This window comes from Nematostella vectensis, chromosome 9 (genome assembly GCF_932526225.1).
Source record: "Nematostella vectensis chromosome 9, jaNemVect1.1, whole genome shotgun sequence".
In the NCBI taxonomy this organism is placed as follows: Eukaryota; Metazoa; Cnidaria; class Anthozoa; order Actiniaria; family Edwardsiidae; genus Nematostella; species Nematostella vectensis.
The window spans coordinates 14,728,758-14,751,283 of record NC_064042.1 but is presented as its reverse complement, the minus strand read 5'-3'; the positions used below and the strand labels follow the sequence as shown (position 1 = coordinate 14,751,283).

General features: G+C 42.5%; 2 protein-coding genes across 3 annotated transcripts in view; one reads left to right on the top strand and one right to left on the bottom strand.

The window, feature by feature from the left end:
* Nucleotides 1–22,526, bottom strand: part of LOC116605551 — a 74,422-nt gene that overhangs the window by 47,132 nt on the left and 4,764 nt on the right. The window contains exons 5-6 of the mRNA XM_048732113.1: nucleotides 20,516–20,847; nucleotides 2,708–2,798 (exon numbers count right to left, since the gene is read on the bottom strand). Coding sequence (XP_048588070.1) covers nucleotides 2,708–2,798; nucleotides 20,516–20,847 — 423 coding nt within the window. The remainder of the gene's footprint in view (nucleotides 1–2,707; nucleotides 2,799–20,515; nucleotides 20,848–22,526) is intronic.
* Nucleotides 3,289–5,116, top strand: LOC5507907. 2 transcript variants are annotated; one of them, XR_004294824.2, is made up of 4 exons: nucleotides 3,289–3,698; nucleotides 3,778–3,871; nucleotides 4,365–4,517; nucleotides 4,829–5,116. XR_004294824.2 is itself a non-coding variant. In XM_048732116.1 (3 exons), the coding sequence occupies exons 1-3, from the start codon at nucleotides 3,666–3,668 to the stop codon at nucleotides 4,955–4,957; spliced, it is 315 nt and encodes a 104-aa protein (XP_048588073.1). In that variant the 5' UTR covers nucleotides 3,289–3,665; the 3' UTR covers nucleotides 4,958–5,116. The 2 variants fall into 2 exon arrangements, 1 of the variants encoding a protein (XP_048588073.1); XM_048732116.1 differs by lacking the exon at nucleotides 3,778–3,871.

Here is a 22,526-nt window from a genome sequence, read left to right as displayed (position 1 = left end):
ATTTGGTTGACATTTTTGGTATGAGTCGCACGTGCGAAGGTTTTTCGAGAGAGATCGATGTGTGAGTTTTCGGAGATGTAGTCGTAATAGTGCAAGAAAATGGTGTATAAAAAGTGGCGGATCGTTCAAATTTTTGGAACATTTATGAAATTTGGCACAGCGATAGAGAATCTCACACTAAGCAATTCTGGATATGGACCCACCCCCAAAAACGTATACTTGCAGTTTTATAAAGGTGGAATTAATTTCCCTTAAAACCTGAATAGAACCAATACTTTTTATGTTACGATCACAAAACATAACCCAGTGATGGATATTAACATAAACTTCAGATTGACGAAAAAATGGACCATTTCAATTGACCAGCATTTAACCCAATACCATTTATTGTACAACTTTCAAACTCCACATAATTGTAATACTCTTTACAAAACTTAATTCGAGATATGGACCCACGCCCAGATGTGATTACTTACAGTTATACTAGCAAATTGCTAATATAGAGCGCCTTTTCAATACAAACTGAGAGCTAAGATTCCATATACTAACTTATGATGGTATATTGCAAGATATCCCAACCGTATAGCCACGCCCATATTGTACTTACAGTTATATTAGAGATTACACGAAGGAGGTATATCGCTTATATAGAGTGCCTTTCAATACGAACTACGAAAACATAGAAAGTATTGATTTTATTGAGGAATAAGGGAAATTGATCCCACCTCTATAAAACTGTAAGTATACATTTTTGGGCCACAATTCATTCAGTAGAGATTTTAAGATTCGGGTCTACTACGGCGGGCGGTATGCGCAAGCGGACTGGGACCGACGTTGCCGTCGTCAGGCGAAATTATGTAAACATTAAGATATCTCTGGGACGGCTGTATGTTTTTTTCTCTCGGATTCTCTCAAATTTAACGAACATGGATCCTTTTGCCAGGCTCGAGAGGTGGTCGTCGATGCCTGACTGACACGGATGATATTGTTAATGACGATGAATTTATCCTCCTGTACGATGCTAATACATAAAAAAACCCGTCATTTCCGTACTAAGATGATGCTTTCTCGCTAGACGATGTCGATGAAGCAGAGTCCTTGACAGAGTTCCGGACGTAAAAGCACCATATTCCTGTTCTCGCCGAGGCCATGGGCCTACCTGACAGCTATACCTACCACCAAGGAAAAGTGTGCTTTTTTGGTTTCTTTGAGTCGTCTCCTTCACGCTTTCGTTTCGCCATCCCCTCCTCCTCATCTCCTCTGCTTGTTTTTTTTCGCAGCTGCTTTTTGCCATGCCCTCACTCACTTCCTTCTCCTTCTTCGTAACTCAGACAGGTCTGTTTCTATACCAGATGCTATTCGCTACTCGTTCATCTTTTTTTAAAATTTTTCACTCAGCAGCTGGAACCGCTCTCTTACCGACCGTTTGTTTACTTTTAACACAGGCACACGCAGCGATTTTAAATTTTCTGATATCTCTTCCCAGATTCGTCCCCTTCCAAATACTTCCCTTCTTTTCTTTGAAGGGTTCGAGAGTGAGTACTTCCTGTATTAGGCATTCCTCGTGTTTTTCTGACCATTTAAAGGGTATAAAAAGTTAAGAAAAAACGTAAACATAAACTGAAATGCTTACGAAACAATTGATTTAGTCATGTAAGTTATCCTCTTATTTTTTTTTAAATTTAGCGGCCAAGACAATCATTTTTTAACCATACATCACAAAAAGTACCACTCATACACAATCGTTCATACATCGTTGCTACCCCCAAAATAGCCCTTCTCATCACTTAAAACATAGAATTGCAAAATCTATTTACTTTCGCTTTTTCGCCGCCGGCTCGCTGGTTGCATTTTGATTTCCTGTAAACAAAGGAAAAATATGATTTGTTTTGTTTCCTTAACCTCTTAAAAAAATTGAGGATAGTGTATTAACAATTTGTTACATGTTTAAATTTTTTTCGAGGAAATAAAGTGATTTTTAGCTTTGAAAACTTACGTTGGCCGTGCGACGGCAAAACATTGTGAATGACGTTGTAGAGACCGGCTACGGCAAAGGATTGTCGAGAACCGCGCGAGGGAATCCAAGTGTTATTCGCCACTTCCTACCGCCGTGGTAGACCCCACCGTCGTCGGATCTTTAGTCTCTCTTCCATTCACACCGCCACATCCAAACTGCCACGCCACCGACGCATCCGTCTCATTCACCATCACATTCACCGTCATATCCACCGCACAAACGACCACCAAAAAACGAGCGTTTATTACTAGGTTTTTTGTTCGAATAATGCATCTTTCGTCGGTTTTATGTCCAATGACAGAATTGGAAACCGGGAATTCCGCGTACATTTGAAAATAGGTGTAAATTTTGGCCAAAACAATCAATATTTCTTGATACTATTCCCCACTACGAAGGTCTGAACGTAAATTGTGCCTTCGGCATAATGAGAGAAAAAAAGACTCTGTGGACGATTTCGACATGGCGCCTTTGCCAGTTCGGTTTCTCGCTACATAAAATGCTTGAATTAGACCTTCTCGTTTCGCTATCATTTCAAAGTAAAAACCAGAACCTCAGTTCTTCCGAGAGATGTGAAGCACGCTTATTTCCTTAGCGTATTAAACTTTATATATTATTATCCTGAGACTATAGAGCGACGTAAGTTCCGTTATTAAATTTCTCACAAAAAGCTATCAACAATAATACAAATACCTTCAAGTCTCGAAGAGAAGGATTCCCTTCCAAACGACGTGTTCTGAGTGAGTGCCGAAAATGTGCTGAGACTTCTTATAAGTATTTTTATCTAAAAAATAGAGACAAAGAATTATTATAATTAGTGTTTTATTAATTATTCAGTAAAACGGCGTCATTGTCAAGAGCAAAGCAATATATAAATAAAATAACTAAAAACAATAAAAACAAATTAGTTTTCTTTACACAAATTCTTTGTAAAAAGAGGAGAAAAATCAACTATGTTTTACACTTCTGTGAAAAGTTTTTGGGCGAGTATTTGTATGACGATTTTGCTGTGTAAGCTCATTTATTTGTATACACCGAAGACATTTCTTATTACTGTCAAGTGTGATCCACATTATTTCTGATTTGAACCAGTTTTTTATATTAATGATAATGAACACAAAGAGGGAATTGTCTTTGGGGACGGCGGTCGTTGTACTACGACCTAAAACATTTACATACTTCCGTGGATACGAATACCCATGCGGTGCGTATACATATGTATACACCTATTTCAAAAAACGTTGTCACTGCAAATGGCAGTTCTACGGCCGAAAGGGGCTATGGGTATTACAATATTTCTATGCAAATGATCTACAGTGTTCACCCACGAGGAAAGCGTGATGGACACTGATAAAGTCGATATCCGTTTGAGAGTCTTAGATCCAAAAAACAAGCGAAGCTCGAAACTTTTCGAACTGAAGCGTGCCCCACGCTTTAGTCATGTGTCGGAAGACATACATTTTTGAGAATTACCAAGAGGAGACACAGGCGGAGGACGAAGACTTCGAGCTTGGGTATTTCGGTGAGAGCAACCGTCGGTTTACGATATGGAGCCAGGTCCAACTCGCGGAAGAAATGTCACTTATGAAAAACGGGAAAGTGACATTCTGGATGGATACAATGCCATCCAAGAAAAGGAAGTCCAATAACAATGAACCGTTCACTAGCAAGAAACCATGCAGTGGTGAGTAACCTATGAATATTGGACACTTGTATGACCAACGCGCAACACCATTAAACAAATTACTTGTTTCATCCGACAGAAGAAGAACAGAGTCTTTTGGATGAGCAAATGCGAAGGCTTCGGGAGAAACACCCAAATGTAGAGGACTTTAAAATTCGCGTTTTAAGTTGTTGGTGAGCTCTTTAATTTTAATTCGAATTTCCCGCTCAACGCTTCAAACTTAATTAGTTACATATAATTTTAATAAACAACTTTGTAGGGTTTTTTGTATTTTTTCAGTCTTTTATTGTTTTTGATTTAAGAATCCGCCTACAGTATTGACGCATTGATTAAAAAATAGTTAGACATAAATACTTAAAATTAGTTGGTCGTAAGACAAAAACGTAATTTATGGCAGTGCGTGTATGGAGATTTATGCTGCTTTCTACCTTCAACTAATGAAAACTACTTTGAAAGCCAGAACCATTTGGATGAATTTTGCCATTTCTACCTATTATCAAATCTAATAAAAGTGGAACTTTGTAGTATATCAGGATCTCCGACCATTATGGAATATGAACATGTGGAAATGTTTGCTTGAACTTCGCATATCAAGCCTTATTTAAAATCATGTTAAAATCATTAAAGCTAGCTTAAAAATTATGATCTTTTTTTGTTTATCGACAGATTAATGGGAACCACAAGAGTGAGGACGAGGTGCCACAATTCCCTTTCTTCACTGGCCGCAAAGCTGGGGCGAGGCGTGTCGGAACTCCGCCGGCTAATTTGGCTAGCAATCCAACATCCACAACAACACAACACTCCCACAACAACGACAAGGTTTGTCATTTTTGTTTTATTATCGCTTTTTTTATCGCGGTTAGAGTGCTTTCAGTGAATCTTTGAAATTCTATTACACAATTTTGCACAATTATACTAATTACTAGTAATTGGCAACATTGTGTATATTGACTACTTGTCTATTACAAGTATTTTTATCGTTCTATAATACGCTGAAATTTTTCGACAAATTATACAAAATAGTAATTCGTATTTCACATATAGACCAAAAGCACTCTATAATTTTCCTTATGATGTGGTTTGATAACGCAAAAATACGTACAAAAGAAGTGTCTTACCCTTTTTTATAGATGCGACAGCGGAAGGCCATCACAAAGCAACTACGAGAAATGAAGGGATTAAAAGACGATGGAATTCTCTTGGACGATGAATATGAGGATATGAGGGTGAAACTAGTGTCCGAACTTGGCAAATTATGAACTCTACTATACTTCAAGGATTGCTTTGTTTGAAATTTTTTTTTTTGTAATAAATCATTCTCAACATTTGCATAAATTTGTACATAGGGTTATCTGGTTATTGTTGCAAGTGAGTTATTTACACCCGAAATAGAAACGGACAAAAAAATTTTCATTGTTTATCTACATGTATCCAGTGTATTTCATGAAATTAACTACGTCTTGTGCTGAGACATTCAAAAAAGCTTGTTGAATCATAAGTTCTGGCTCGTCGCATGCTCGCCATATCACGTCATTGCTTATGTACCAACTCTTTGTCATTGAGAAAATGTTTTTCCATGGATTAAAATCAGGGCTGTATGGCGGCAAAAACACCACGAGAGCACCGGTGGCATTGATGGCAGCTAGAACAGCTCTTGTATGGTGGATGGCTGCATTATCTGAAAGATAAATTTGTCAGGTCAAAAAAACGCTCTTCATTTAACCCATGGAGATGCGTATCATACGTACCCATAATAACTACAGACCGAGGGTTGACACCGTTAAATGGAAGCGGATTAGGGGCCAGGACATTATTTACAAAGTCCGGGAACGTGGCTTCATTTACATGACCACGATAAAGCCCGACATCTAGCAGACCGTTGCTGGATATTACTGGAATAGCAGATATCCGTGGGCCCCAACTTTGGTTAGGTCGTACCACCTCTGCTCTTGTACCAATGAAACTATAGCCGTATTCCCTGCCAATTCGTTTGCCCTATATAGAAAAAAAGGTAATCGATAAATAGACAGAGTCCTTTACTCACAAAGCCGCTTTCATCCAAGAAAACGAGCGTTTCAGGAGGAAAGGATATTATATCGCACCAATATTGTGCGCGCCTATCTTCATTTCTTTGTAGTGTAACTTGACGGACCTTAAAACACGTAAACCTAAATCATAAATCTTAGTAAATAAATTCAATACGAAAGGTTAAAAGTGATACGAATTTGCCAGAAATTGTACCAAAAAGCCCATTCAAAGAAGCGAATACAATTTGTAGACTAATTAGCTTCTCTATAGTATTCATTAAGAGGCACATGCAGCTTGTATCCTTACCTTTTTACGCGTAATTCCGCTCCTCTTCAGATAATAATTTAACGTAGATAACGCGAATGAAGAGTTGGTTTGCCGGTAAATCTCATCAGAAATCTCTGCTAGCGTTTTATCTGGACTTTCAAGAATAGCTTCAAAGAGAATAAGCTCTTCGCGTGGAGCAAAACTGATACTACCGTATGAACGGCCTAACGGCCCCGGTTTGATATCCCCACTTGCAAAAAAAATAGTCACATAGCGATCCACTGTCCTTTCACTTAGGCCTAGATAAAATGCTGTCTCCGGTACAGAAAACGACTGAACATTGACCATATAACCCTCCATCGTAAGTCATCACTGTATGGCGCCGGCATATTGCCTGTTATCGTACGCCAAGTACTCATACCCATGGTGCCCTTCGGTCATAGACCTGCCATTTGCCATTCGCCATTTGCACTGACAACCGTTTTTGAAATAGGTGTATTCCATGCGGTGGAAAAGGCAGCATAAATTTTATTTCGAAAGTCTGAACGTGAATGGTGCTTTAAGCTGGGAGAAAAAAATACTATTTTGGTTTTTGAATCAGCCAAGAAATGTTTTTACATTCGTTTATTTTACGATTCTCTAAACATAGAAATACATAAAGTACATGAATTACAAAAAGAAAAACATAAAATATTGAGAAAAACAACTTAAAATACAAAGATTACTGTGATACTTACAACACTGTGGATCCTTTGTCTACTGGCTGACTGACCTTTACAAGGATTTGGGGTTTCTTTTATACAGAAACAAGAGACGGTTTCACAAGTCTCTTTACAAATATTCTGAATAGGGTCACGAAAATGCACGAACATTAATTAAACCGAACTGCAATGTACAATAAAAGGAAACTAGCAACACAAAAGCCTATTAAATAGACAACAGTACTCTACGTACAACCTAATATGCAATCCGTAATGCTACCTCCTCCTATACAAATTCACAATCATATGTAATCACACATATCATAGGCTGCTTGAATCTGTTCAGTCTTACTCTAAGCTTCCTCATCGATCCTTTTGATTAGTTCTTCTTCCAATAGGCAAAGCTTTCTGACATCTCTATGGAGCTCGCCGCTTGCGGTCTTGACCGTTACACTGCGGACAACTCCAGCCTTGTCTGTGAAGGTTTTCGTTATAAGAGCTTTCGGCCACTTTCCCTTTGGTATGTTCTTGTCCACTATGAGCACTAGATCTCAAACATTGACGTTGGGTGTCGGGTTCAACCATTTCTGTCGCCGCTGGAGTGTTGTAAGGTACTCTTTTACCCATATATTCCAGAATTCCTCTGCCAGCAGCTGGGCTTGTTTCCAGCGATGCTTGAACTGGTCTGTTGCCTCGAGCGTACAGGTGGACTTACTCTGGTTTCTTTTCAGTAGGAGAATGTGAGAGGGAGTTAGAGCTTCTATATCAGTCGGATTGCTGGACACCTTGGTGATTGGACGATCGTTCAGAATCTTCTCTACTTCTACTAGAAGTGTCGTCGGCACTTCGTTCTTTACAAGTCTCTGGCCAATCACGGAGTTCAGAATTCATCTTGTGGACCTGATAAGCCTCTCCCAAGCACCACCCTGATGACTCGCTGCGGGGGGAGGGGGGAGAGGCATGTTCATTTTTCAGATGATAGTGTGTCATTATTAACTCGGTAACGGGGTGTCTGCCTGGTAGGATGATAGGGTGTTTCTCATCATGAGAAAGACTTGAATGTTGGAGACGCCCACCAACACGCATACATCCTTCTTCCAAGTAGGCACGAAGAGCTGCGAACCGGCTTCTCTTAGCTGATGTCCGAATCTTCTCCAACTCTTCATGGAACTCAATCATCTGGACTTTCCTGATCAGCAGCCTCTCTGCATCATCAAGCTCTTCCAACTTCAATGGTTCTAATCTCGTGTGTTCTTCATGACTCCGATATTTCCGATAACAAAATGCTACGACACTTCGTCTTAGCCAAGCGATGCAGCATACAAGCTTCGTCCATGTTGAATAGCGCTTAAACATCGATTCCCAGAAGTCCACTTCTGGGTCCGGTTTTTTCTCTTGCCACACAGCATGATATGGTAGATACCATAGCCTTCCATGCCTTTTCATCTCGTGTACTTCTTGCTCTCGAGCTTGCCTTGAAAAGCCTTCACTCTCATATTTCTTTAGCACTGCTCCGTATTGATCCTTAAGAAGAGGGTCCTTTTCAAACCTGCGTCTCAGGTACTGCAGTCTCTTTTTAGCAGTAGGATAGTTATCAGGGAACCCTGGAGGGTCGTGACGAAACGGTAACTTGACTTCGTAGTGTCCGTTGACTAGACGCGCAAGGTTTTTTCATGATCTCGTCCACCAATCTGTCCTCGACTGAAGGGCCATGCTCAATTAAGTCAGCTGTCGTCTGTAGTTCGAACTCTCGAAAAGTCAAGAAGACTGTACTTGTGTTTTCAGTGGCCTCTGCTTCAGTAGAACTACTTGATCCCATCAGGCCATAGACCGTCCATCCAAGCATCGTCCTTACTGCGTAGGGTTCGTCTCTTCCCCATACTCTCTTTTCCGCTTTAGCTTCAATGATGTCTGGTCGGTCCGCGACTATCTGCCTGGACACCTCCAGATCTTCTCCAAACTCTTGGAGCAAGACACCTTCTAAGTGCTACCAACGGCTTACTTCTTCCGCGGAAGCGATGTGTGACTTGTTGACAGGTATAGCTGATGTAGTCACCAGTCCATCAAGACTGAACTTCGGTCCACCGTCGACTCCTTGGACATCAAGTGAAACTTTCAATACCGACGACTCCACTCACGGTACTGATGTTGAGATTGAATGCTGATCCGTGATCGATCTCCAGTTCGTCTACCAGCGAGCTCAGACATAAACTGACATCTGATCCGTTGTCGAAAAAGGCGTACACGAGCTTTTCTTTTCCGTTCCTTGGGTTAGAAACCTTTACTGGAACGACTTTGAAGCAGATACGTCTGGGTCCCGTCTGTACAGCACTCACTGTTTTCATCGACGATCCATCTACTGGAGAACTCTTGGCTGTAACGTCACTTGTGTGTAGAAGATCATGATGTTCTTTTTCACAGTCGCCGTCTACAGGTGAAGCCTCTGGGACAATGTTTTGTGAAATGACCGTCATCCAAGCATTGTCTGAACAGCTTGTTCTTGATCACCGCCTTCCATCTATCTTCAACTGACAGTTTCTTGGACGATCGTTCAGAATCTTCTCTACTTCTACTAGAAGTGTCGTCGGCACTTCGTCCTTTACAAGTCTCTGGCCAATCACGGAGTTCAGAATTCATCTTGTGGACCTGATAAGCCTCTCCCAAGCACCACCCTGATGACTCGCTGCGGGGGGAGGGAGGAGAGGCATGTTCATTCTTCAGATGATAGTGTGTCATTATTAACTCGGTAACGGGGTGTCTGCCTGGTAGGATGATAGGGTGTTTCTCATCATGAGAAAGACTTGAATGTTGGAGACGCCCACCAACACGCATACATCCTTCTTCCAAGTAGGCACGAAGAGCTGCGAACCGGCTTCTCTTAGCTGATGTCCGAATCTTCTCCAACTCTTCATTGAACTCAATCATCTGGACTTTCCTGATCAGCAGCCTCTCTGCATCATCAAGCTCTTCCAACTTCAATGGTTCTAATCTCGTGTGTTCTTCATGACTCCGATATTTCCGATAACAAAATGCTACGACACTTCGTCTTAGCCAAGCGATGCAGCATACAAGCTTCGTCCATGTTGAATAGCGCTTAAACATCGATTCCCAGAAGTCCACTTCAGACGAGACAGCACACAGCATCGACGTCTTCTCCTTCTTCACATCCTCCTCCTCCTCGAATGGCCACAGCAACCGTTAAAAGTCTGGTCCTTTTCTCCATATGGTTAGCTTGTCTTCATCTGAAACACTCAAGCCTCTTGAAGCGTAGTCTGCTGGGTTGTCTTCAGACTTGACGTAGCGCCATTCACGTCGAACCTCTGTCTGATAAGTGCTACACGGTTGGCGACGAATGTTGTAAATCTTCTTTTTGTATTCACAGCATATCGCTGGACAATCGTGGAGTCCGTCCAATATAATACTTCTTCAACTTTGACTCTTCCTTCTAGCTCTTTTAGTTTTAGCTCGTTCATCTGGGTCAGGAGGGTTGCTGCTGTTAACTCTAGCTTTGAAACTGTCATTGAACTTCCGAGAGGCTTTACTTTTGATTTTCCAAATACGAACGAACAATAGATTCAACCTTCTTTATTCTCGAGGCGAAGATACGTCTCTGCTCCATAACCATCATCTTGTGATGCATCTGCAAAGTAGTGTAGTTCAGTGCGTATCACTCTCCCGAAACCCCCAATCGCTGTCCAGATTAAGGTCCTTGAAACCCGGTGCCAGATCTTCTGGTTGAAACGTCTGCACCACTTCTCAGTTGTTCGACAACCACTTAGTAAGCTCAAATCCTCCTTTATTTAAGAGTTCACAGAGTTGACTGCTGGTGGCGGTGGCTTCACTTGCACTTTGGAATGACTTCAGTGGATCATCAACGTAGGAATCCCTTAGGACGGCTCCAAGGCTTTCAGAGGGAAAGTTGCCTGCGTTGTCTCTAGCTGTTAGGCGAAGTGCGAAGCTTGCAACACTCGGGGTTGACTTGGCACGGAAAATGTGTACTAACATTTGGTGAGTCTTGGGGTCTTTCGATAGATCACCATCCGGCCACCATAGATAACACAGCGCTCCTCTGTCCTCTGGTGTAACACCAGCACTTGGTGGAACATTCTTCTTATATCTGCTGCTACGGCTATATATCCAACACGGAAGCGCAGAATACTCCGATGAGCTTGTTTGTGTTATCAAGACCTTATTGAATTAGCTCTTCATTTAACGACGTTTCTCCGATCTTACTTGCGCAGTCGAAGCCAACTCTCGGGTCCTGTTTTTTCTCTTGCCACACAGCATGATGTGGTAGATACCATAGCCTTCCATGCCTTTTCATCTCGTGTACTTCTTGCTCTGGAGCTTGCCTTGAAGAGCCTTCACTCTCATACTTCTTTAGCACTGCTCCGTATTGATCCGTAAGAAGAGGGTCCTTTTCAAACCTGCGTCTCAGGTACTCCAGTCTCTTTTTAGCAGTAGGATAGCTATCAGGGAACCCTGGAGGGTCGTGACGAAACGGTAACTTGACTTTGTAGTGTCCGTTGACTAGACGCGCAAGGTTTTTTCATGATCTCGTCCGCCAATCTGTCCTCGACTAAAGGGCCATGCTCAATTAAGTCAGCTGTCGTCTGTAGTTCGAACTTTCGAAAAGTCAAGAAGACTGTACTTGTGTTTTCAGTGGCCTCTGCTTCAGTAGAACTACTTGATCCCATCAGGCCATAGACCGTCCATCGTCCTTACTGCGTAGGGTTCGTCTCTTCCCCATACTCTCTTTTCCGCTTTAGCTTCAATGATGTCTGGTCGGTCCGCGACTATCTGCCTGGATACCTCCAGATCTTCTCCAAACTCTTGGAGCAAGACACCTTCTAAGTGCTACCAACGGCTTACTTCTTCCGCGGAAGCGATGTGTGACTTGTTGACAGGTATAGCTGATGTAGTCACCAGTCCATCAAGACTGAAACTTTCAATACCGACGACTCCACTCACGGTACTGATGTTGAGATTGAATGCTGGTCCGTGATCGATCTCCAGTTCGTCTACCAGCGAGCTCAGACATAAACTGACATCTGATCCGTTGTCGAAAAACGCGTACACGAGCTTTTCTTTTCCGTTCCTTGGGTTAGAAACCTTTACTGGAACGACTTTGAAGCAGATACGTCTGGGTCCCGTCTGTACAGCACTCACTGTTTTCATCGACGATCCATCTACTGGAGAACTCTTGGCTGTAACGTCAAATGTGTGTAGAAGATCATGATGTTTTTTCCCACAGTCGCCGTCTACAGGTGTAGCCTCTGGGACAATCTTTTGCGAAATTACCGTTATCCAAGCATTGTCTGCATAGCTTGTTCTTGATTACCGCCTTCCATCTATCTTCAACTGACAGTTTCTTGAATGCGAAACATCTCCACGTTGAATGTTTACCGTCGCATTGATGACACTTTGGAGAACTACGCTTGGCCCTCTCATCTTTCGTTTTCTCACTCTCAGCCGCTAGTGTAGTTACTAGACTTGCTGCAGGTGTGCTACTTGACTTAACCTTGTCGCCTTGATTCAACAGTGTTTTCAGTTCTTTGCCATAGCGATTGTTCATCCTGTCTGCAGCAGCGCGCACGAACTTCACAAAATCTTCGAAAGTCACAAAACCTCTTGCCAGAATCAGATCGCCTGCACGCTCCGCCCACCTTCTCTTGAGACTATCATCGAGAAGCTTTTTCAACAACAGAACAATCATTTCCTCGTTGTTGATCCGATTGTAGTACACATCTCCCAGCATCCGCATTACTTAATCGATATCTTCAAGACGGCGTGCAAAGTCCAGCAACGACGCACTATCGCGGCGAATTTGTAACTCAGTAAGGATCCTCAAGTACGCATCTGCAATCATGTGCGGTCCTCCGTAATTCCACGTGAGACATTCCCATGCTTTCAAATACTTTTGTCCCTCCGGTAAGTTAATACATTCTGCAATCGTTTCCCTTGCTTTTCCGATGCACTGAGATAGTAGATAGGTAAGTCTCTGAGAATCGTCTTGAGCCTGATTCTCGATGTTTTCTCTAAAGTTGGTCTTGAACGTGGCGAATTCTAGCGGGTCTCCGGAGAATTTTATAACGACCAGTCTTGGAATAGAAGGCCCTTGGTGAATTGCTCTCGCTACCTCCATCCAAGGGTCCGAAGGTTGCGCACTATCAGAAATCTTGTAGCTACTTCCGGTTTCCTTTCTTCGTTCCAAGATCAGACATCCGATTTCCTCTGTTCCTTCCAAAATCCGACTTCCGCTTTCCTTTCTTCGTTCCAAGATCCGACTTCCGGTTCCTTCCCTGATGACATACACACAGAGCCTCGCTCGGACTTCAACTTCGCTCCAGTCTGCCTCAACAACTTTTCACCTTGTGCTTACTTTTGAAAACCTTGATAACGCTCTTGATCTTGAACCCTTCGAGCTTTGAGCCTCCAACGCCGCCATTCGAGTCTCCAACACTTGTTTTGTCTCTAAAGATTCTCTGTACGATTTCTCCATCTGCTTAGCTTTGACGTCATCCTTTTCTTCAACAATACACCTCTCGTGACCGTCCACGAACTTCTTAAAGGCTTCTTCATAACGATTATAACAATCACTCAACTCTCGTCTATCATCAGTAGCTGCCAGCAATAGTCTTAGTTCAGCCGATCTTTTTGTCACTTCTCCTACTAGTACAGCTCTCCTCCGCCTGTGTGCCGTAGCCGCTACCTTCGACGTTCGCCTCGGATTCTCGTCGGTAAATTCCGCCTCAGATGTCTGCCACGGAATCTTGTCGATAAACGCTGCCTCCGACGCCCGCCTCGGATTCTCGTCGGTAAACGCTTCTTCCAACGTCCGCCTCGGATTCTCGTCGGTAAATACCGCCTCAGATGTCTGCCACGGAATCTTATCGATAAACGCTTCTTCCAACGTCCGCCTCGGATTCCCGTCGGTAAACGCTCCTTTCATCTCGGTTCCTCGGCTTTCTACGACATCGTATTGTTTGAATGATGAATTAGACAAGACTTACATGCGTTTATTTTACGATACACTAAAACATAGAAATACATAAAAAACATGAATTACAAAAAAGAAAAACATAAAATATTGAGAAAAACAACTTAAAATACAAAGATTACTGTGACACTTAAAACACTGTGAATCCTTCCATGTCTACTGACTGACTTCTACAAGGATTTGGGGTTGCTTTTATACAGAAACGAGAGACGGTTTCACAAGTCTCTACAAATATTCTGAATAGGGTCACGAAAATGCACGAACATTAATTAAACCAGACTCAATGTACAATAAAAGGAAACTAGCTAATTGAATTGGAACACAAAAGCCTATTAAATAGAGTACTCTCTAATATGCAATCCGTAATGCAACCTCCTCCTATACAAACTCACAATCATATGTAATCACACATATCATAGTGGCGAACCAGAATAAAACCTAACAGTTTCTGTGGACAATTTTGAAATGGTGCCCTTGCAAGCTCGATTTCTCACTATGTAAAATGCCTGAATTTGAATATCAATTTGCTAGATAGTTCTCAAATGAAACAAACATTGATAACAATTGATCAACAAAATTCGTGTAAGTCTGTCAAGAATATGCTGGATGCCTAATTTTCAGACCGCATCTCGAAATTGTTTATGTGATTCCGCATATTTTATTATAATCAAGAGATGGTCTCTTGTTCCCTGTATTGGTAGCACATTTGGACTGTTGTTTAGGACTGTGTCACACGTAGCCATGTAGTTGCCATTGTTGTCTATGTAGCCGCCAGCATTGCTTGCATTGGTAATGCTGTTGTTGACTGGGTCTCGGGTGTCTCTGTTGTTGACTGGGTCTCGGGTGTCTCTGTTGTTGACTGGGTCTCGGGTGTCTGTTGTTGACTGGTTCTCGGGTGTCTCTGTTGTTGACTGGGTTTCGGGTGTCTCTGTTGTTGACTGGGTCTCGGGTGTCTCTGTTGTTGACTGGGTCTCGGGTGTCTCTGTTGTTGACTTGGTCTCGGGTGTCTCTGTTGTTGACTGGGTCTCGGGTGTCTCTGTTGTTGACTGGGTCTCGGGTATCTCTTTGTTGACTGGGTCTCGGGTGTCTGTTGTTGACTGGGTCTCGGGTGTCTCTGTTGTTGACTGTGTCTCGAGTGTCTCTGTTGTTGAGTGGGTCTCGGGTGTCTCTGTTGTTGAGTGGGTCTCGGGTGTCTCTGTTGTTGACTGTGTCTCGGGTGTCTCTGTTGTTGACTGGGTCTCGGGTGTCTCTGTTGTTGACTGGGTCTCGGGTGTCTCTGTTGTTGACTGTGTCTCGGATGTCTCTGTTGTTGACTGTGTCTCGGATGTCTCTGTTGTTGACTGGGTCTCGGGTGTCTCTGTTGTTGACTAGGTCTCGGGTGTCTCTGTTGTTGAGTGGGTCTCGGGTGTCTCTGTTGTTGACTGTGTCTCGGGTGTCTCTGTTGGTGACTGGGTCTCGGGTGTCTCTGTTGTTGACTGTGTCTCGGGTATCTCTGTTGTTGACTTGGTCTCGGGTGTCTCTGTTGGTGACTGGGTCTCGGGTGTCTCTGTTGTTGACTGGGTCTCGGGTGTCTCTGTTGTTGACTGTGTCTCGGGTATCTTTGTTGTTATTGTTGACTGGGTCTCGTGTGTCTCTGTTGTTGACTGTGTCTCGGGCATCTCTGTTGTTATTGTTGACTGGGTCTCGGGTGTCTCTGTTGTTGACTGGGTCTCGTGTGTCTCTGTTGTTGACTCTGTCTCGGGTATCTCTGTTGTTATTGTTGACTGGGTCTCGAGTGCCAGCAGCATAAAAACTTTCCACGTGCTTCATAAACTCAGGGTCTTTCTTCGGTTTGGCATCTCCAAAACGTTCAAATTTTAACCGATAAGACGGGTTGAAAGTTGTCATTATATCTCCAAAACGTTCGGTGAGAATTCGAGCATCCATGGCGAGTTTGTGGTCGAAGAAATCCTTCTCCTTTGACGTTGACTTCGACAACACCGCGAACGTGACGGTTACAGCTTCCAGGCTTTCGAAACGCGGGAAATTATCACGTGGGGTCCAAAAAACAATCCTATTCTAGGGAGGGGACAAAATACTAAAATATAGATAATTGAAACTGCCTTTTGCCAATATTAAAACTATTCCCTTTTAAAAAATCTTAAAGTAAGACTATCTGAATTATTTTTTGTTACTACTTTTCGCACTTTAACTGCGAACTAAATGGTATTTCCATCGTCTATCTTCCCCTTCCCTCTCAATCGTCGGACTTGTGCGCAAATATCTGGGACTTTTGCTTTTTTGCGGGAAAAGTGCCGGTGATGAGAACGCGCGTGAGTGTTTTATTTTTATTCTTGGCTAGGGATAAGGCTTGGTTTAGGTGTAAGAGGGGTAAGGGGTGCGTGAGCTAGGGGTAATTAGCGTTGGGCTAGGGATAGGAAGTGGTGGTTTAGGGGTCAGGGAGGTAAGGCATGGGGTAGGGGATGCGTAAGCTAAGGGTTAGGGCTAGGGGGAGGGAAAAGGAGCGATGGGGTAGGTAGGGGCGGTTAAGGGGTAAGTGGTGGGGCCTACGGTATGTCATCACAAACTTCACTGTTTAGGTTCTTTTTTTATCAGTCGTTGAAAGTTATAACATTTCGCGTTAAACATTTATTTCATTTTTCGGTGAAAGTTATTACATTTTGCGTTGAAAATTATAACATTTCGTGTTAAACATTTATTACATTTTGCGTTGAAAGTTATTACATTTCACGTTGAAAGTTACTACATTTCGTGTAAAGATTACATTTTGTGTTAGTTATTACATTTTGCGGCGTAACAATTCCTTTATAGTAAAAAATATCATATCAAAGATATCCCCATGTATTAAAAAATATCATACAAACCCGGTTTTCCTCCATCTTTTGTAGCAGTTTAAATAGGCTCCAGGAGCTCTCGTTTCTCATTTTCATAGAAATTCAAGATTGTTCGCTCCAGTGTATCATAGACCACAAATCTATGGGAAATAGTATTAAGGAAAATGTCTATTGGACAAAGTCTATAGGAAAATATATTGTGCCCCGCCCCTTTTCGTGTTGGTGCCACTCATGCAGTTGACTGGCATACAAACTTGAAGAAAAACCGGTTTTCCTTCATCTTTTGTAGCAGTTTAAATAGGCTCCAGGAGCTCTCGTTTCATAGGAAGTCAAGATTGTTCGCTCCAGTCAATTTTAGACCACAAAAGCTATAGGAAATAGTATATCGGAAAATGCTATAGGAAAACGTTTATAGGAAAAAGTCTATAGGAAAATATATAGTGCCCCGCCCCTTTCCGTGTTGGTGCCACTCATGCAGTTGACTGGCATTCATGCAAGTAGCCTTCAGTTGACTGGCATTCATGCAAGTAGCCTCCAGTTGACTGGCATTCATGCAAGTAGCCTCCAGTTGACTGGCATTCATGCAAGTAGCCTCCAGTTGACTGGCATGCATGCAAGTAGCCTCCAGTTGACTGGCATTCATGCAAGTAGCCTCCAGTTGACTGGCATTCATGCAAGTAGCCTCCAGTTGACTGGCATTCATGCAAGTAGCCTCCAGTTGACTGGCATTCATGCAGGTAGCTTCCAGTTGACTGGCATTCATGCAGGTAGCTTCCAGTTGACTGGCATTCATGCAAGTAGCCTCCAGTTGACTGGCATTCATGCAAGTAGCCTCCAGTTGACTGGCATTCATGCAAGTAGCCTCCAGTTGACTGGCATTCATGCAAGTAGCCTCCAGTTGACTGGCATTCATGCAAGTAGCCTCCAGTTGACTGGCATTCATGCAAGTAGCCTCCAGTTGACTGGCATGCATGCAAGTAGCCTCCAGTTGACTGGCATTCATGCAAGTAGCCTCCAGTTGACTGGCATTCATGCAAGTAGCCTCCAGTTGACTGGCATTCATGCAAGTAGCCTCCAGTTGACTGGCATTCATGCAAGTAGCCTCCAGTTGACTGGCATTCATGCAGGTAGCTTCCAGTTGACTGGCATTCATGCAGGTAGCTTCCAGTTGACTGGCATTCATGCAAGTAGCCTCCAGTTGACTGGCATTCATGCAAGTAGCCTCCAGTTGACTGGCATTCATGCAAGTAGCCTCCAGTTGACTGGCATTCATGCAAGTAGCCTCCAGTTGACTGGCATTCATGCAAGTAGCCTCCAGTTGACTGGCATTCATGCAGGTAGCTTCCAGTTGACTGGCATTCATGCAAGTAGCCTCCAGTTGACTGGCATTCATGCAAGTAGCCTCCAGTTGACTGGCATTCATGCAGGTAGCCTCCAGTTGACTGTCATTCATGCAAGTAGCCTCCAGTTGACTGGCATTCATGCAAGTAGCCTAAAGTTGACTGGCATTCATGCAAGTAGCCTCCAGTTGACTGGCATTCATGCAAGTAGCCTGAAGTTGACTGGCATTCATGCAAGTAGCCTAAAGTTGACTGGCATTCATGCAAGTAGCCTCCAGTTGACTGGCATTGATGCAAGTAGCCTTCAGTTGACTTGCATTCATGCAAGTAGCCTCCAGTTGACTGGCATTCATGCAGGTAGCCTCCAGTTGACTGGCATTCATGCAAGTAGCCTCCAGTTGACTGGCATTCATGCAAGTAGCCTTCAGTTGACTTGCATTCATGCAAGTAGCCTCCAGTTGACTGGCATTCATGCAGGTAGCCTCCAGTTGACTGGCATTCATGCAAGTAGCCTCCAGTTGACTGGCATTCATGCAAGTAGCCTCCAGTTGACCGGCATTCATGCAAGTAGCCTCCAGTTGACCGGCATTCATGCAAGTAGCCTCCAGTTGACTTGCATTCATGCAAGTAGCATCCAGTTGACTGGCGTTCATTCAAGTAGCCTAAAGTTGACTGGCATTCATGCAAGTAGCCTCCAGTTGACTGGCATTCATGCAGGTAGCCTCCAGTTGAATGGCATTCATGCAAGTAGCCTCCAGTTGAATGGCATTCATGCAAGTAGCCTCCAGTTGACTGGCATTCATGCAGGTAGCCTACAGTTGACTGGCATTCATGCAAGTAGCCTCCAGTTGACTGGCATTCATGCAAGTAGCCTACAGTTGACTGGCATTCATGCAAGTAGCCTAAAGTTGACTGGCATTCATGCAAGTAGCCTAAAGTTGACTGGCATTCATGCAAGTAGCCTAAAGTTGACTGGCATTCATGCAAGTAGCCTGAAGTTGACTGGCATTCATGCAAGTAGCCTAAAGTTGACTGGCATTCATGCAAGTAGCCTAAAGTTGACTGGCATTCATGCAGGTAGCCTGAAGTTGACTGGCATTCATGCAATTAGCATGAAGGTGACTGGCATTCATGCAAGTAGCCTAAAAAAAGGTTTATACTTCTGCTATATCGACTATACATTGCTACAGCCACAGTAAGTTCTACGGTGTCGATGAAATATATATTCGTAAAGACCGCTTCTTTCCAACTAAAGCACAATACACGAGGCAAGCAATTACAAAGTTTTGTTTCATACATGGCATCATGGTCTATTGTTTCATACTGCATCTGCCTATGAAAAAAAATAATTAGCAAGACATGAATAACTTATCAAACAAAAATAAAACAGATAAAAAAACAAATGAATGAACAAATACATAAATTAGTTTATGAATAAATTAACAAGTAAATAAGTATATAAAATGATTGAAGGAGGTTTTTTCGAGGATGTGGCTGATAATTAGGGCTGAGTCTAATAGATTCTTTTCTCTTTCGTCGGCCTTCAATTATTTAAAATCATCGGAATTATGTAATTGGCCGAAGTGAACTGGTATTTTTTCAGCTTCAATGCTTTGCGGAGAAAAAAAAATGGCGCTCAAAGGTTCACGGACAGAAAGAGGCAAGACAATGCAAACGCAATGCATGCTGGACCGTCACAAATGCTCGGCCCTCCGGTCCGCCTTCCCGTGGTATTTTGCGCGCCGCAAATGAGCCAATACTAGGGACGAGACAGGCTTTAATACGCCTTTAAATTTCAAGTCCCAGGAAAGTGGAGGGGTAAGGGGTGGGGGAGAAGACTACTGAGACAAACTTAAACAAAACTTAATCCAAAAATCCTCGGCCAAATTGGCGATTTTAAGGAGGAGGACTGGGAAAGAGCCTCATACCTTTCCAAGGTGGTGTAGAGTCATATTATATGTCACATCTGCCGTAGATTTCTACTCGAAAAGATATGTGCCATTCCCAGCTCTGCGCGATGAATCGGATGCCGCGTGCATGAATGGGTTCTTCAAATGACCCGTAAACAACCGTGTGCTGATCCGAGTTGCCGGTGAACACCTAGTAAAGAAGAAGGCTTTCTCCAGCATTGTTACAAAATTGACATATTTAGCGCCGGGAATCGGACTGAGGAGAGAAGGGAAAAAGACTAATACAAAAAAACATGGACTCATAAGAAACAGAGGGGATCATTGGAAAAATCAACCTCAATTCTTAGGCTGATCTTTTTACAAATTAGATTAATAAATCAAAATATTGTTATAGTCGATTTACAACAAGATCGTTGTGGATGGATATGATCTTTTGAAAAACCACTTGGCCGCCTTAAACAATAACACTCGGCAAGTAAAAATATGGCATTGTGCATTATTAACCGATCCGTTGACTGAAATCCGTTTTGGGTGTTTCGGGCCTCCATTGTATCTTGAAAGCCCCAAAGGTATAGTAGAGTCATTGGACACCCTTTAATTGTTGGACACCCTTTAGGGGCAGAAGTTGGTAGAGTCATCTACCCTAAAAGATAGGAAATTGACTCCTTTAACCAATATTGAGTGTCCCCCTCCCCTCCCCTCCATCCCCCCTCCTCCCGGCTGCCTTATTAGCTTACCTTATGAGGTGACTGGGCGTTTCCTCCCTCACGGTAGACGTGCCAGGTGGAGAGATCAGTGCTGTAGCCGATGTTATAAGTTTTCATCCACATGGGTGAGTTCCGTCTTCCTTGAGTGGCAACCTTGGTGACTGCTACTACACGTCCAAGGTCAACTTGAAGATACTCTCCTGCAGCTCTGGGCCCAGCTATCCATCCATTATTAGCAGATGATGGCGCATTAAGGCGAGCATACCGCGGCACATAACCCAGGTCAGGATTAATACTTGAGGCAGTTATCGCTGAGTCTCCAATAGCTCCTGATTCCATACCAAGAGCCTTTTCCGGGCAATCTGCAAACAACTCAGAAATATTAAAATAAAAACGTAACACTGCCAAGATATAATCCGAGCGTTCTGATAGCGTTTTCTGCGGTGGATAAGAGTTGTGAAGGAACCTTTTCCTCGTATTGTCATTAAGCTGGTACCAGACCTAGTGTTTACCGAACGGCAAGCGCGTAAACAAGGGGTGGGGGGACCTCCCGTCTTAAATTATCCTTTTTCCATATGATACTTATGGTGCATGCACGGTTTTTTTAAGGCAAGCAAAATCCCATTCGCTTTAAAGGTGTCAGCCGGTCACAGCTCGCGATTGGATTACAGTATAACCCGGCTTATTCGAGCTTTGATAACTCGAGTTAACCGCTGACTTGAACTATATACAGCAGAACTCGCTCACGCGAGCCTTGACAACCAAACCAAACAAACCTTGACAACAAAACTCAAACTAAGTTTAATTCTTCTTGGTAAATCTTATTCTATCCATGAAATGTATAATACAGTGTGTTGCCCCAATTAGGGACGTTACCCAATTACACATAAAGGCGCGATATAGAATTTTTCTGGCACTTTGATATTTATACGATATTTATCACTCATCTAAAATCGGATATAAATCAGATATTTTTTCACAGGGTTCTAGTATCAGATATTTGGTCGGTATTATAACAAAGCTCACAAATCTTATTTCTAATCAGATCTTATACCCTTAGAACTGCCATGTTGAACCTAGATTATTGCATCTCATGACTTAGTATTAGATAATATCAAAAGATTTACACATAGAATGTCCATCTAATTACTGATATATATCAGATACTATAACTTAAGAACTGCTGTTTTGAACCTTGATTATTGCATCTCACGACTTGATAATATCAGTCAGTCAGATATTGACAGTCAAAGTGTATTTTGTAGTCGAATATCCGATAATATCGAGGGGACCAGCAGAGAGGACGAATGAATCTCTATAGATATCCAGTAGATTCTAATAAGATAATCTCCGATAATATCGCAATATCGAGGGGTCCAGCATAGGTAAGGGGAAATCTAAATAGACATCTAGCAGATTCTAATAAGATAATCTCAGATAAAATCACAATATCGAGGAGTAAAGCAGATGGAAGGAGAGGATCTAAATAGACATCTATTAGATTCAAATAAAAAAACCTCGGTAATATCACAATATCGAGAGGTCCAGCAGAGGGAAGAAGGGTACTAAATAGACATCTAGTAGATAATAATAAGATAATCTCCGATAATATCAAAATATCGAGGGGTTCAGCATAGGTAAGGGGAATATCTAAATAGACATCTAGTAGATTCTAAAAAGATAATCTCAGATAATATCACAATATCGAGGGGTAAAGCAGATGGAAGGAGAGGATCTAAATAGACATTTAGTAGAAGATAATAAGATAATCTCCGATAATATCACAATATCGAGTGGTAAAGCAGATGGAAGGAGAGGATCTAAATAGACATCTAGTAGATTGTAATAAAATAATCTCCGATAATATCACAATATCGAGAAAGCAGATGGAAGGAGAGGATCTAAATAGACATCTAGTAGATTCTAATAAAATAATCTCCGATAATATCACAATATCGAGGGGTCCAGCAGAGGAAAGGAGGGTATCTAAATAGACATCTAGTAGATTGTAATAAAATAATCTCCGATAATATCACAATAT